The sequence below is a fragment of the Corylus avellana genome, chromosome ca7 (genome assembly GCF_901000735.1).
Source record: "Corylus avellana chromosome ca7, CavTom2PMs-1.0".
Classification (NCBI taxonomy): Eukaryota; Viridiplantae; Streptophyta; class Magnoliopsida; order Fagales; family Betulaceae; genus Corylus; species Corylus avellana.
Genome location: NC_081547.1, coordinates 8,177,071 through 8,191,422, shown reverse-complemented (window position 1 = coordinate 8,191,422; position 14,352 = coordinate 8,177,071). Strand labels below are relative to the sequence as shown.

Below are 14,352 nucleotides of genomic sequence, written 5' to 3'. Positions count from 1 at the left end.
TTTTTGAGTGGCTTAGCTAATCATGTGTGTATAGGATTAATAATCCCATGAGAATACACTATTCCCAGGAATAGAGTGTTACCAAACAAAGGACTAACTATACCTAGTATTAGCTAGTCTAATCCAAGGTTCTAATCAACGAACCAAACGGGGCCTTAATGTCATTACTGATAACTACTTAGCAATGAAGACTTATCGTTTTGAGTTCTAAAGCTATTAGCGATGACCCTAAATATTATCATCGTCATTGATAAGGTTTATTAGCAACTTAAATTATTATCAGCGACGTTATCTTGTTTTGAGTTTTGAATTTATGAGCTACGACCCTAAACATTATAAGGAATATGAATTTATCAGATAGATGACTTATCATCAGCGGCAATATCTTGTTTCGAGTTTTGAAGCTTTTGTCGTTGCTAATAGGTCATAATTAGTGTTGACTCTATTGCTGCCACTAATGATCAACAACGACGAAGCATTGATCGTTGCTAAAAGGCATTAGCGATCAGTTTTGGACTTTTAGCAATGACAAAATAATGAAATATCATTGCTAAAGACCAATTTCTTTCTGTAGTGGTAAGTGGAAACTTTCATTCACAGCATATGAATTTTTTTTTTTTTATTATTTTTTTTTTTTTTTTTGTGTGGAGCATCTCATGTTCCAAACAAGCTTATTTAAGGCCTTTAAAATATGTAACACTATGGTATTCAAGAGGAAGGGAGAGATAATGTTTTACGCGCATCGCCTTTTTCTTGGAACATAATTCTCTCCAGTTCAAATGAACTCTAGTTAGTTATATTATTATAACTAACTGGATATTATCCCGTTCAAATGAAATGGAAATGATTCTAATTCATTTTTCTTGATACCTCTTGTTGTAGATTCATTTAAAGCATTTACATTCAATTCAATAAATTTGCTTTTCAGTTTAACTAAAAAAATTTCATTTTTTTATTTTAGCTACACGTTTTTACAAAGTACAGCATTCCCAATGGAGGAGCCAAATTGTACTTTTATCTAAAATGACTAATCAGATTTCAGAAACCCACATTGACCAGCTAAAAAAAATGCAAAATGGATATTTGATTGGATTAGCCCAAAAAAAAAAAAAGCTACATGTAGCAGCACTTTTCAAGTGATCAATTTTATTTTTTATTATTTCTCTCACACATGTTTTCTCTTTTTCCCAAAACTTTTCCCACTTTTTAAGGGATCATTATGAAAATATTCTTCACAATTTTTAATAAAAAGATGGGTTAAATACTCTTTTGCCCCCTATGATTTAAACCCTTTATTTATTTATTTATTTTTTCCATTAGGGTTTCATTTTTATCACATGAGGTACTTGTGGTTTTCATAAAAACGGAGATAGCACTTCTGTTAAAATTCTATCTAAAACTCAACAAAACGCCATGTCAGCACCAATCAAAAATTCTCACGTGTCATATAATTAATTTAAAAAAAATTAAAAAGATTAAAAAATTATATATATATATATATATTTTTAAAAAAATGGTTGTGGCTACTTTTCTACCCCTTTGGCCATGGGGTGGCTTGGGGGTGGCCGAGCCACCCCCATCTGGCCAATTTGGGGATGGCGAGGTGCCCTGAATTTTCTAATCTCCCTTATTATGCTCGACCTGAAAATGCATTTGGGTATTTTTATTGTTTTTTCTGAGCATGCAATTATTAATTATGATTAATGTGTCTTCTTCTGATTATAGTTCTCAATCTTTATTAATTTCAGGGCAAAGGAGTACAACGAAACATCCTTCTAAGAGTGGGAAAAGAAAGGCATAGCACCGGCCAGCAGAGCCTGCTGTTCTTTATCTCTACAAACAATTACAACATCTTGGGTTTAAGATTGTTCTTATATCAGGAAAGTCTGAAAGTTTGAGAGCAATTACAGAGAAGAACATGAAAAATGTTTGTTACCTGACTTGGGAGAAGCTTATACTCAAGTAAGCATCGGTCAGCATGCAGGACATCTCTCGTGTATTTTCAACTTCGTTTCGACATTTAAAAAAATAATAATAATAATAAGTCTAGTTTTGATAATATATATACCAAACTAATTAATTATTAAGCTGTATATATATATAAAATTTTAACGTTAAATATATAAATATTTTAATAAAAAAATATAAACTATATATAAATATATTAGCCATATATATAATATTCAAAACAATGGGAAAAGGGGAGGGGCCAGATGCGGAACTATAAGCATGTGTGCTTGTGGTTGTTGCCGGCCACCCAAGTTTTTTTAAATTATGTGTTTTTAGTAAATGAATTCTTCGAAATTATATGTAAATTATTGCACTCTAAAATTTTACAGCAAATATAATACAATATCTATTATTTATACTTTTGAGATAGATGAAGCTAATTTTCAGATTTCAAGTGAAACAAAGATAAGTGGATGTAAGTGTTAACTTATTCTAGGTGCGTAGCTAGGTTAATTAGTTTTCCTTTTTCTCTAGCTAGGTTCTAGGCAGCTAGGTTAATTCATTGATTTCTCTTTTGTTATCTTGATTTACTTTCTTCATGTAAAGATGCCGTAACAAAGCAACCAATATATATATATATATATACACGTCACTTTATGTTTTTGTTTTAACCGTTTCATGATAATTTGTTTATGGCAGGCAAACATCTGAAAAGGGTACCACAGCAGTAGTGTACAAATCAAAGAAAAGAACGGAGCTCGAAGCTCAAGGTTAAAGGATCGTCGGCAACATGGGAGATCAATGGAGCGACTTGCTGGGGGCGCATGTCGGCAATCGGATATTTAAAGTGCCGGATCCAATGTTCTACATTAGTTGAACATTGGTCGTTCGATTGAAAAGGTCGGGAGCTAATTATGAGATGTGCCTTACAATAATAAGTCGACAGCAGTCGCAAACTAATGTCTGCAGAATTGGAGTTTTAGGATATATTACTTAGTTATTTCTCATCTATATATGTTGTCTAAGTTTATCATCTTGTCTATTTTGATTCCCCGTATGTTTATCTTATCCAATAAGCAGCTCTATGGCTGGTGTATGTGAACTATTAAGGTAATTGTCAATGAATTATTGAGAATTTCTCTAAATTTCCATGAGATCATGAGACTTCTCTAGCAATTTGTGTGACTCCATTGCTTTGGTGTTGAGAACTGAGAAGCATCAATTATTCTTATCACTTTTTTATTATATTTAAGTTTATTAATTTTCCTGTTGTTACCCTGTACAATACTGATATATAAACAATATAAAATTAAAAAGAGAAAGAGTTTAACGTGGTTTGGCAATGTGTTTATGTCCACAAAGAGGCGACTGTATTTTTCTCTTAATGATTCAGGGTTACATCATAACATATATATATATATATATATATATATATAAGAAAAACATTAAACCCTAATTGTACGAACGTATTTTGAAAATTTTTAAAATATCCCGTATTATACTACTCCGTGACTCCCGCTCTCTGCTCTCATCTACTTGGCCTTCCACTAATATTAATATGAGCTACTAGTGGAAGGCCGCCGAGAGCAATATGGACCCTAAAAGAACAGATGAGATCTTATCTGTTCTTATGATATGGGTTGAATCGATCTTATGATACGTTAACCCTAAAAGAACAGATAAGCTCGAGGGCCCGCCGAGAGCAATATGGATGGGTTGAGGACAAGCTACTTCGTTCTACTGTATGCATGCCTGCAACGTACAAACTACGTACCCCACCATAAGAAAAAGACAAAAATGATTTGTGGCAAAGCAAGCCTGATCTATCTTCCTCATTCGGCTTGCTAGCCCGCATGGGTCTAATTAATTGTAAGGTGGTGGTCCTACACTACCACGTGACAAAAGTTTTTATTTTTTTTTATTTTATGGTAAATTTATTGAATGGGAAAGACAACGTACGAGTAACTTTGATGGTGAAACGAGAAACATGTGCTAGCTAGATTCATTCACAATCAGCCATAAATAGTAATCTGAGCAGCTGCAAAAGGCCAAAAAAAAGGTAACTTTGATAACACCTAGCTAGGTGGGTGCCAATCAAGAATTTAAAATATATATTTTCTGATGAGATGGCGTTTGAGTAAATTAACTCCGAGGTAAGGTCAGTTTGACGAGTTAGAGCTTATTTAAAGAGCCAGTAAGTCCATCACGATCATTCAAGTGATAGTTGTTTACCAATTATAACCCTAGCTAGCTATCACAACCATGAAACTAGTTGTATCATTCTTCCTCCTTGCCACCCTCCTAGCAACATCCCAGGGAATTTCGCACCAAATCCACCTCCTTAAACCGCATTCCGGCGCCGCCGGCCACCGCATCCCGGGTGTTTCCTGCCTGAGTTGGCGTCTGGCCGTGGAAACAAACAACATCCGTGGATGGGACTTGGTTCCCGAAGCCTGTGAAAACTATGTTGGACACTACATGCTCGGCCACCAGTACCGTAAGGATTGCAATGCTGTGGCTTATGCCGCTTACCAATATGCGAAGAGCCTCAGCCTCCCCAAGGATGGCAAGAATGTTTGGGTTTTTGACATTGATGAGACTGCTCTCTCTAATCTCCCTTATTATGCTCAACCTGAAAATGCATTTGGGTATTTTTTTTTTTTTCTGAGCATGCAATTATTAATAATTATGATTAATTTGTATCTTTTTCTGATTATATATAGTTCTCAATCTTTATTAATTTCAGGGCAAAGGAGTACAACGATACATCCTTCGAAGAATGGGAAAAGAAAGGCGCAGCACCAGCAGTGCCTGCGGTTCTTTTTCTCTACAAAAAATTAGTAAATCTTGGGTTTAAGATTGTGTTTATATCAGGAAAGACTGCAACTTTGAGAGCAATTACAGAAAAGAACTTGAAAAATGTCGGTTACCTGACTTGGGAGAAGCTTATACTCAAGTAAGCATCTCTGATCTCTCTCTTGTAAATTATCTCAATAAAAATTTAAATTTTTTTTCTAAATTATAGTAAAAATTGCTCAAAAGAACTCTACATCGATCTAGTCTGTGTGTATGGTAACTGAAAAATCCTTGACTATATTATATTAATAGAAAGCAACCATATTCTCTATCTTTCTTGTCTTGATTTAACCCTTTTCATGCATGATGATTTTTGGTGGCAGGCAAACCTCTGAATCGGGTACCACAGCAGTAGTGTATAAATCAAAGAAAAGAAAGGAGCTCGAAGCTCAAGGTTACAGGATCCTTGGCAACATGGGAGATCAATGGAGCGATTTGTTGGGGACACATGTCGGCAATCAGACATTTAAAGTGCCGGATCCAATGTACTACATTAGTTGAACGTTGCGCTTGTGATCTTTTGATTGAATCGGTCGGTCGGGAGCTAATCATATGTAAATCTTGGATGGGCTGTATCATTTATGTACCCTTCAATAATGAGTGTTTCTGTGAGGAGTCAGTCTTCTTAGTCTTCTGGATGTCCTTGTTTAATTATGCTTTAATTATGAATTTGTTGAAGTTTTATGGTTGATCTGATTTTGCTTTTTCTTTGTGTTTTTTTCTTAATCAAGTTTCCAAGGTTTATTTTCGCTATAAAGTAGAACTAATAGACGTAAAATATGTTTAATGGATTGGGGGAATATGGAAAGGGTAATCAAATTTAAGAGATATTTACACATTTTTAATCTATGATGCGTACACACTCGACAGAAACGTCACGAAAGTGACCCAAACCCCACATGAAATGTCCATTAGGTTTTCTTCTAACAAGATAAAATATCATTACTTTAAAATATAACAACAACAACAAATTACACTTTACCTCCCTAAAGTTTCAGGCCATTTTCAATTTAACCTCCAATGTTTCAAAAATTGTAAAGCACCCAATTAAAGTTTCAAAAATTTTCTGTGTGACTCATCTGTTAACCATTTCCGTCCAATTTGACTGAAAATTAGTCATGTCACGTGTATTTTTTTTTGTCTTAAATTTTCAAAACAATCCCCATATATTTTAACAAATTTCAAAAATACCCTCAAGTCAAACCAAAATTTTAAAAAATAAATAAATATATAAATTGGGGGTGGTCGGCCACCCCCCATGGGTCGTGGGGGTGGCCAATTGGGGGTGGCTTCGACCACCCCCATTTGGCCCCTTGGGGTGGTCGGCTACCCCCGATGGGCTCACCACCCCCAATCCAGCCGTTTTGGGGTGGTGGAAACCACCCTCATTTAGCCACTTGGGGTAGTCGGCCACCCCCAATTTAGCCAAATGGAGTGGTGGTCAGACAACCCCAATTTTAAAAATAAAAATAAAAAATAAATTTGTAAGACCAATTTAGTATTTTTTTTATTATTTCTGTTAGAGAAAACATAAATTGTTAACAGACGGGCTATATTGAAAATTTTTAAAACTTTGATGGGATACATTCCAAGTTCTGAAACATTGAAGATTAAATTAAAAATAACTTGAAACTTTAGAAAGTAAAGTGTAATTTTTCTCAAAAAAAAAAAAAAAAAAAAAAGGATTCAAACATTACATACATAGCTATCGCAAGCAAGAGAGCAACACAAATATATAGTTCAACCCAATTAGTACATAGGACATAGCCAAATTTGGGACCGTATATTGACAGATATTGACAGATATTGACAGATGGATATCATTTAATGGCAATTTAACATATCAAGACAAAACATTTTATCCTGGCATATGTGACAGCCAGCAGGGCAACAAAGCAAAGAGCTCTAGGGTGTGTTTAGCAATCAATTTTGCATAAGTCTCAATTTTTTTGAAAAAAATATCTCTCCAACATTTGTTTGCTTTTTTTGCACATCGACCAATTACTTTTTGTTATTTTTTATTTTTATTCAAACAAATAATCCACTACAAATATTTATTATTTTTCCATACAAAAAATTTCAAACTTCTATTTACTTTATATCACATCAATCACTTATAAATTTTTTTTACCACCATCTATGCCCCTTTGGAGAAAATTAAGGGGTAGGTTAATTCATTAGAGCTCAAATCTAAGTGGGTCAATGCTTTCATCAACTTCTCCAAACTTACTGGAATCGAACTAGATAACCTAGCTATTACAGTCAAATTAAGTTTCACCATACTACTCAATTTCCCTAAGCTTTAATGTAATGGCCGGGAACATAATCATCTCTAGTTCAAATGAACTTTGAACTGGAGAATATACAGTTATTTATAGTGGAGGTGTATTTTTGTCTTTTCACTTTTTGAGATGACAAAAATACCGATCCACTATAACTAACTGGATATTCTCCAGTTCATTTGGATTTGAAAGGATCCTAATTCTAGGTTAATGTTGCTGCAGTGAGCTATTTATTTCCAAGATACAGTCCTTGAAGCTTGAGGGACTCACTGAATTTTTGGTGGAGTGGAAAGAGTTAGCAAATTCATTGAAAAATCTAAGGTTAAAAGATTTGTTAATTACTTGAGGGACTCACTGAATTTTTGGTGGAGTGGAAAGAGTTAGCAAATTCATTGAAAAATCTAAGGTTAAAAGATTTGTTAATTAAGCGATCAGAGGCAGAGGTGGAACCTCCCGTAGCCTTGGGGTACTGGGCCCTCCAAAATTTTAAAAATTTCTTCTAAATTTTAGGTATTTTTATGAATTTGACACCCTAAAATTAATTTTGTCTCCAAGGTAGAAGGATCTGGTCCATCTGGGAATTCCGCTAAAAAGCATATTGTTATTATATATTAAAGAGGAAACATTTTATCAGGACCATCCAAATAACACCCCTTTTATAGCCCCCAATCAATAACCGACACATATATAAGCAAAAACATAAAAAGTGCACAAAAATAAGTTGAACCAAAATACACTAGATTTTAGGGTGATAAAATTCCTAAAGGGTTAACCTTCCACCTCTAGGTTTTAGTTTTGAAGCATTAGAAAAGGGTTTTGAAGTATTAAAAACGGGTTTTTGGGCATTAAAAACGGGTTTTGACTCGAGTCACAGCCGGTGGGGTTTGATGCGTTCACCGCCGGCCAGACTCGTGGGTCCAGCAAGACCCACGGCGTGGGAACATGGGTCTGGCCTGGGTCTTTCCGGCTACCGGTTTTTTTTTTTTTTTTCTTTGATTTGGTGTGATTGTTCTCACTTTTATTTTTTGCATTTTTCTTAAGTTGATGATATGTCACATAGTAATTAGATGCTGCAAAATGGCTGTTATTAGAATGGACCTAATAATAGGGGCTCTCTATATTAAAAGGTACACTAAAAGATAACATAAAGGATAAGATAAATAAATACAAGTATGGTGCATATGGAATTCTGGTGTGCCTGTTGCTTTACAATTGTATTGCAATTATTAATGCTGGAAAGATACAAAAATAACAATAGAAAATTAAAAGACAATAATATAACATGGCTGTACATATATGGCATTGGTTATTGAGCATTAGATACCTTCAACATGTGAATGCTATGCCGTTGAACTTAATTACAACATTAATTCAACCATGTATGAAATTGTTTTTCACGTTGATCATATCCTAATTAATTCTCTTTTCTTCCTTATTGATTATTCCTTTTTTTTTTTTTTTTTTTTTTTTTTTTGTAACAATCTTATCGATTATTCTATTCGAGTCTTGGAAACTTGTGTTTTCCATGCTGCTATATAAAATTGCCACATGCTTCGTCGGCATTACCTATACCTAATAAAAACAAATTAATAACTTTTCTTTTATGCCATCAAGGTGATCTCGATCTTTAGAGGATCTTTTACTAGTCAACAAGCAAAAAAGCTACCAATTAAATACCTATTTCTTATATTCTGCATCCATTTCTTTACATTTTCAAAACGATAACTTTCTTGGGAAAGCTGGAAAAGTTGATCTATAATTGACGTCGCCATTACTTGCTTTTGTTGAATTCGATCCCATTATATATGGTCCATATGGAGAATAATTCAGCTATGACGTGGAATATAATATATATAGTGGGGTTAGCATGTGATGGATTATCGAGCCTACAATATTCTTCTAAAACATGATGATCGATACACATGATGAGAAAGTGCTCGATCGGGGAGAATTATTTCCAGCCCCAGACAATGGAGTTGCGGGATGAAGACGGCAGATCAATATGGCCAAACAAAAAGGTTAAAAATTGTAAGCCATTAAACGTGTGTGTCACATAAATCAAGAACAGCTTGTCTGCTTACATAAATTTTTTACCTAAATATATGAAATCAAAAGGAGGTGCCTTACACTGTATTCACAGAAATACGTACCAAATTAATCAAGTCGCCTCTTGATTGGTTCCCTGGAAGAATAAGGCTCATTGACATGCAAATGTCAAAAACTTGCTCACTTTTTGGCCACAGTTCCTCCATTGGACGGTCCAGGGGCCGGGGACCTTTTGGGACTTCGGCAATCTTATAAATTCTAAAAACTCTTATAAAAATACTATCTTTTTGTTTTTCAGTTTTATTTCCTATTTTTTATTGCTAAGAACTAGTAATATATAAGTTGGGGGTGCGATAAGCGTTGAATGTTATACATTCAAGTTCCTTAACTCGCATATGTTAATTCCTTAGCATTGTTATTTGTTTAATTTTGTGTTGTTTTATTGTTTTTAGGTTTTAAATTAAGATGCAATTAAATCTATTGATTTTGAGCTTAAAAGCATACTTTGAGAACACCTAGAAGATATGATATATTAAGCTTAGCTAATCATAATAGAGGACTGATATGATGTAGTTAAGTTTAATCAAATAAAAGAAATGATTAAATCGAAATTTCTCTAATTGGAGTCAAAATCGGATTGGATTCAAATTTGGATTCTGAGAGCCCTTACTATCAGGTCCATCCTGATAACACACTTTTTGCAGCCTCCAATTATTACGTGACACATCATCAATTCAAGAAAAATGCAAAAAATAAAAGTGAGAACAATCACACCAAATCAGAGAAAAAAAAAAGAAGCCGTAGTCGGCAAGATCCAGGCAAGACCCACGGATCTAGCCGGTGGTGAATGCCTCAAACCCATCTAGCCGTGACCTACTTCAAAACCCGTTTCTTATGCCTCAAAACTTGTTTCTAATGCCCCCAAACCCGTTTTTGGATTCAAAACTAAAACCTAGAGGTATAAAGTTAACCCTTTAGAGATTTTATCACCCTAAAATCTAGTGTATTTTAGTCCAACTGATTTTTATGCACTTTTTATGTTTTTGCTTATATGTCGGTTATTGATTGGAGTTGTAAAATGGATGTTATCAGAATGGTCCTGATAAAAGGTTTTCTCTTTTTTATATTATTATGAGCCCATTAAATGTTTAATTTTTTGTTCTCTATATGACATGTCTATTTTTAAAATAAAAAAAAAAAAAAAAAATTAATCACGGGATGTGTCTCTCGCACATATAGAGAGACTATATATGTTAATTAATATACTTATTTATTTACTTAATTAAGTCTGAACCTTTATACAAAAAAATAAAAAATAAAAACATGATTCCGTAATTTCCGTCCTGATTGGACCAAAAGGGTCTGGGTTAAACGTACTGGCATGGACCTGCCGGCCCACTTGAAAAAGGGGCACCATTGTAAATGAATAGAACAAATGAAGTTTCTGCACAAGATGTAGAGCCTATTTAATGGAAGCAGCAAATAGGCATTTCACGTAGCAAAGTCATTTTCCATCTCCTTCAGTAAACATAGGAAGCTAGAAAATGTTGCCACTCTTCTTTCTCGCCACAATCGTGGTAGCCTGCCAAGGGTCGGACCTGGATCCGACCCACCAAATTCACCTTCTCCGGCCACAATCGGGTTCTCACGGTGCCCCGGTGCCGGATGTCTCATGCCTAAGTTGGCGACTCGGGGTCGAAACTCGCAATATTATTGGGTGGTCAACGGTCCCAGAAGAGTGTGAAGGGTACGTGGGGCACTACATGCTAGGCCACCAGTATCGGCAAGACTCTAAAGTTGTTGCTCAGGAGGCTTTAGTCTATGCTCGGAGCCTCAGCATCGCCGGCGACGGCAAGGATGTGTGGATCTTTGACGTCGACGAGACTTCGCTCTCTAATCTGCCTTATTATGCCAAACATGGATTTGGGTACGTAGTCTATTACAAAAATAGTTGTCATTTTTGTTTCTTTTTAATTAAGCAATAACTTTCATTTAGTAAATACACATAAAAGCGAAAAAATTTATAATTTTATTAAGCAATAATTGCATGAACAGTGCTACTTTTCTCAGATTGATTTTGTGCCGATTCTTTGCTGCAATTTAATGAAACAATTTATGGCCTCTGTCGTCGTAATTATTCTGATGGTTCTACTATATACTTTATCAAATTTATGTGATGGAACGACTATTCTAGAGTCTAAACCTTGTAAAGACACCTATTCTAACCTACTTGTGAGAAAGTAGGTTACAAGTTGCTTGTCATTAATTAATTAATGGTGCAACATCTGATTGAGATGAGTGTAATAATTATTTGAAGTAATGCTCGATATTATAATTTTATTTAGTTATAGACATGATATTTTAATTAAAAATTTAATAATTAGTTTGGAGTATGTGATACATCAATATTATTGAACAATTACAAGATAAAAATATATTATTTAGCATTTCTCGATTTATTTAACAATAATACAATAATAAACCATGTGCCTCATTAGCACGGGACCTTGTGATAAGCTCTTAAAGTTTTTTTTATTAAGGTAGTTGAAAAAAAAAATTCCGAAAGGGCATGAAATGAATTGCTTCTAATATTAAGCACTTCTTTTTCTTTTCATTGGGAGGATATTAAGCACTTTTAGTAATGTTAATCTTATTCATGGTTAATTAAAAGTCGCAATATTCATTGCCGGAACTAATCAGATTGAAATTTCAGGGCGGAGCCTTATGATTCTACGTCATTCAACCAATGGGTCCTTAAAGGCAAAGCACCAGCATTGCCGGAGAGCCTGAAGCTGTACAAAAAGCTGTTATCTCTTAAGGTTAAGGTTGTCTTCATAACAGGAAGAGCAGAAGACCAAAGAAATGTCACCACAACCAATCTAAAGCATGTTGGATACGATACTTGGGAGAAGCTTATACTCAAGTAAGCTAACGACAATAATAAATGCCATTTGATAGACCGTTACATTATACGACTCTCAAGCTAATATTCACTGTCACATCATCATAGTTAAATAATAGTCGTATAACAATCTACTAAATAACATTATTCACGATATTAATATTACATTTTATTAATATGTGCCCTTCAATTATGTTGGAGTATACTATAATATAACATTTTTTATGTGCATCACAAATATGGTACGTAAGACCAAACTCAGCCCCATTGCCATTATCTGTGATGGGCACCTTTATTTAGGCAGCAAGGTTCATCATGCTCAAACCTGCCGTCTTAGTTGAAAAATGCATCCCACCCACCGCCCACAACAATTGAGCCACTCAAGAACAATATTCCTTATTCTCGAAATATTAATTATTTCAACTTAATTTAATTTATAAAAATCAAATCAAATTTTGTGGAATCGGGTTGTTTTGTGTGATATTAGAGCTAATGACATTTTGGGTTGCAGGGGCTCATCATATACTGGGAATACATCCCTGGTGTACAAATCAGCTGAGAGGAAGAAGCTTGAGAAGAAGGGATATACAATCATCGGGAACATTGGTGATCAGTGGAGCGATCTCTTGGGGGCTAATGCGGGCAATCGGACCTTCAAATTACCGGACCCAATGTACTACATTAGTTGATACTTATTAAACTCTTATTTTTAATAAATGAAAGCCCAACTGAGAGCTCATTGTGCTTCATTTTTCGTTTAATAAAATCCCTTTAAAAAAAAAAAAAAAACAAATTATGCTCCATAAATTTCCTCATTTGCCCTTGGTTCAACTGGACCAGATCGAAGGTCCAGTACGTTTAACCCAGCCACCCTTTTCATGGAGGAACTGTGGCCATTGAAGTGATCAAAGCGTATCCTAAAAAAAAGTGAACTGGTTTTGACATTTGCATGTCGTCAATGTGCCTCATTCTTCCAAGGAACCAATGGGTGGCCTGGGGGTGACTTTGGTACTTCTGTGAATACAGTGGAAAGCACCAACTGTTTTTTATGTGCTTTAATTTTATTTCAACTTTATTGGTGAGTTTAAATAAGCAGACAAGTTGTTCCTGACTTATGTGACACGTTTAATGGTTTACAATTTTTTACCTTTTTTTGTTTCCATGCCCGATCATGATGAGCCTATCTCTCTATCTTGCACCAGGACGCTTTTATAATTTTCCCCATTTTCAATCATATTACGTGAACTTGCTAGCTAGAAATATTCCTTTTCAAATATTTCTTTTTTTTTTTTTGAAAAAAAAAATATACCAATTTAAAATTGGTATATATATATATATAGTGGTAGCACCGATTTGCAATAAGCTCGATCTCTAAGGTTTAGAAAAGTGACTTTAAAATTTCGAACCACTCCTAAGCTTGAGAGTGTTTCGACTACTCTTTTAGGCAATTTGGGAGTCGTTGGACCACCACCTAGAATTCTTTTTTTTTTTTTTAATTATTGTTTTATATATATATATATATATATATATATATAGGGGACGTGTGTTGTATTATTATTAGTGCTAATGTGAAGGAGCAGATTCAAGAATTTTATTTGTCATTTATGCTTACCACATAATTCTAGCTATTAGCAAGGACAAAAAAGATTATCTGATGAGAGCGAGCACATCAAATTGATCAAACCAATCTTCTATTCGATGCAAATGCACCTTTAGTTCTAATCATCACATGTTATTTGATCTCGTTCGTACACATTGCCAATGATTGCATGGTGTCTTCCATGTGCTCATCTTCGCACCATAGTAGAAAATAATTGGGTTTTGATAACAACTAATGCAGCATGACGTAGTGATCAGAAGTTGAATTTGCACATATTAAATAGAAAAACTCTAAGAATGATAAGACAACTGAGAGACGATTAGTCTATCACACCCGCCTTATGGTGAAAAAGTTAGAGACACGTACAACCTTGAAGAGAACATTACAAAAATAGCTTGACCGAGTTAAAAAAATCGCAAACTCGCTCGAGCGAAGTTTATGCCCCATGACTAATCACAATTTTTCTTGAGCCAGGGGGAACGTCGAATTAAAATCCTGCCGCAATTTCTCTGTAGCAAGATTTCTGCAACAGATTTTTGAACTTCTATTAACAGTATTTTGTCCCTAATTTGCCTTCATTTAATATGAAAATTAAAAAATTAATACGCCAGTTTTATTCCGGCTCGTCTGCTTTGTTTCATAATTATCAATTTAATCGATTGCATGAAACTACGTGTACTTTGGTCTACGTCATCGTCTGAGGCTATTTTACGTTG

The 14,352-nt window shown here is 34.6% G+C and overlaps 2 protein-coding genes across 2 annotated transcripts; both read left to right on the top strand.

Annotated features, from left to right (window-relative positions):
- The first annotated feature begins 4,154 nt into the window (after nt 1–4,154).
- LOC132187771 (stem 28 kDa glycoprotein-like) lies at nt 4,155–5,511 on the top strand. Its single transcript, XM_059602195.1, has 3 exons — nt 4,155–4,598; nt 4,697–4,906; nt 5,130–5,511. The coding sequence occupies exons 1-3, from the start codon at nt 4,213–4,215 to the stop codon at nt 5,305–5,307; spliced, it is 774 nt and encodes a 257-aa protein (XP_059458178.1). The 5' UTR covers nt 4,155–4,212; the 3' UTR covers nt 5,308–5,511.
- A 5,160-nt stretch (nt 5,512–10,671) lies between these two features.
- On the top strand, nt 10,672–12,725 carry LOC132188718 (stem 28 kDa glycoprotein-like). Its single transcript, XM_059603246.1, has 3 exons — nt 10,672–11,061; nt 11,848–12,057; nt 12,548–12,725. The coding sequence occupies exons 1-3, from the start codon at nt 10,679–10,681 to the stop codon at nt 12,723–12,725; spliced, it is 771 nt and encodes a 256-aa protein (XP_059459229.1). The 5' UTR covers nt 10,672–10,678.
- The last annotated feature ends 1,627 nt before the right edge of the window (nt 12,726–14,352 follow it).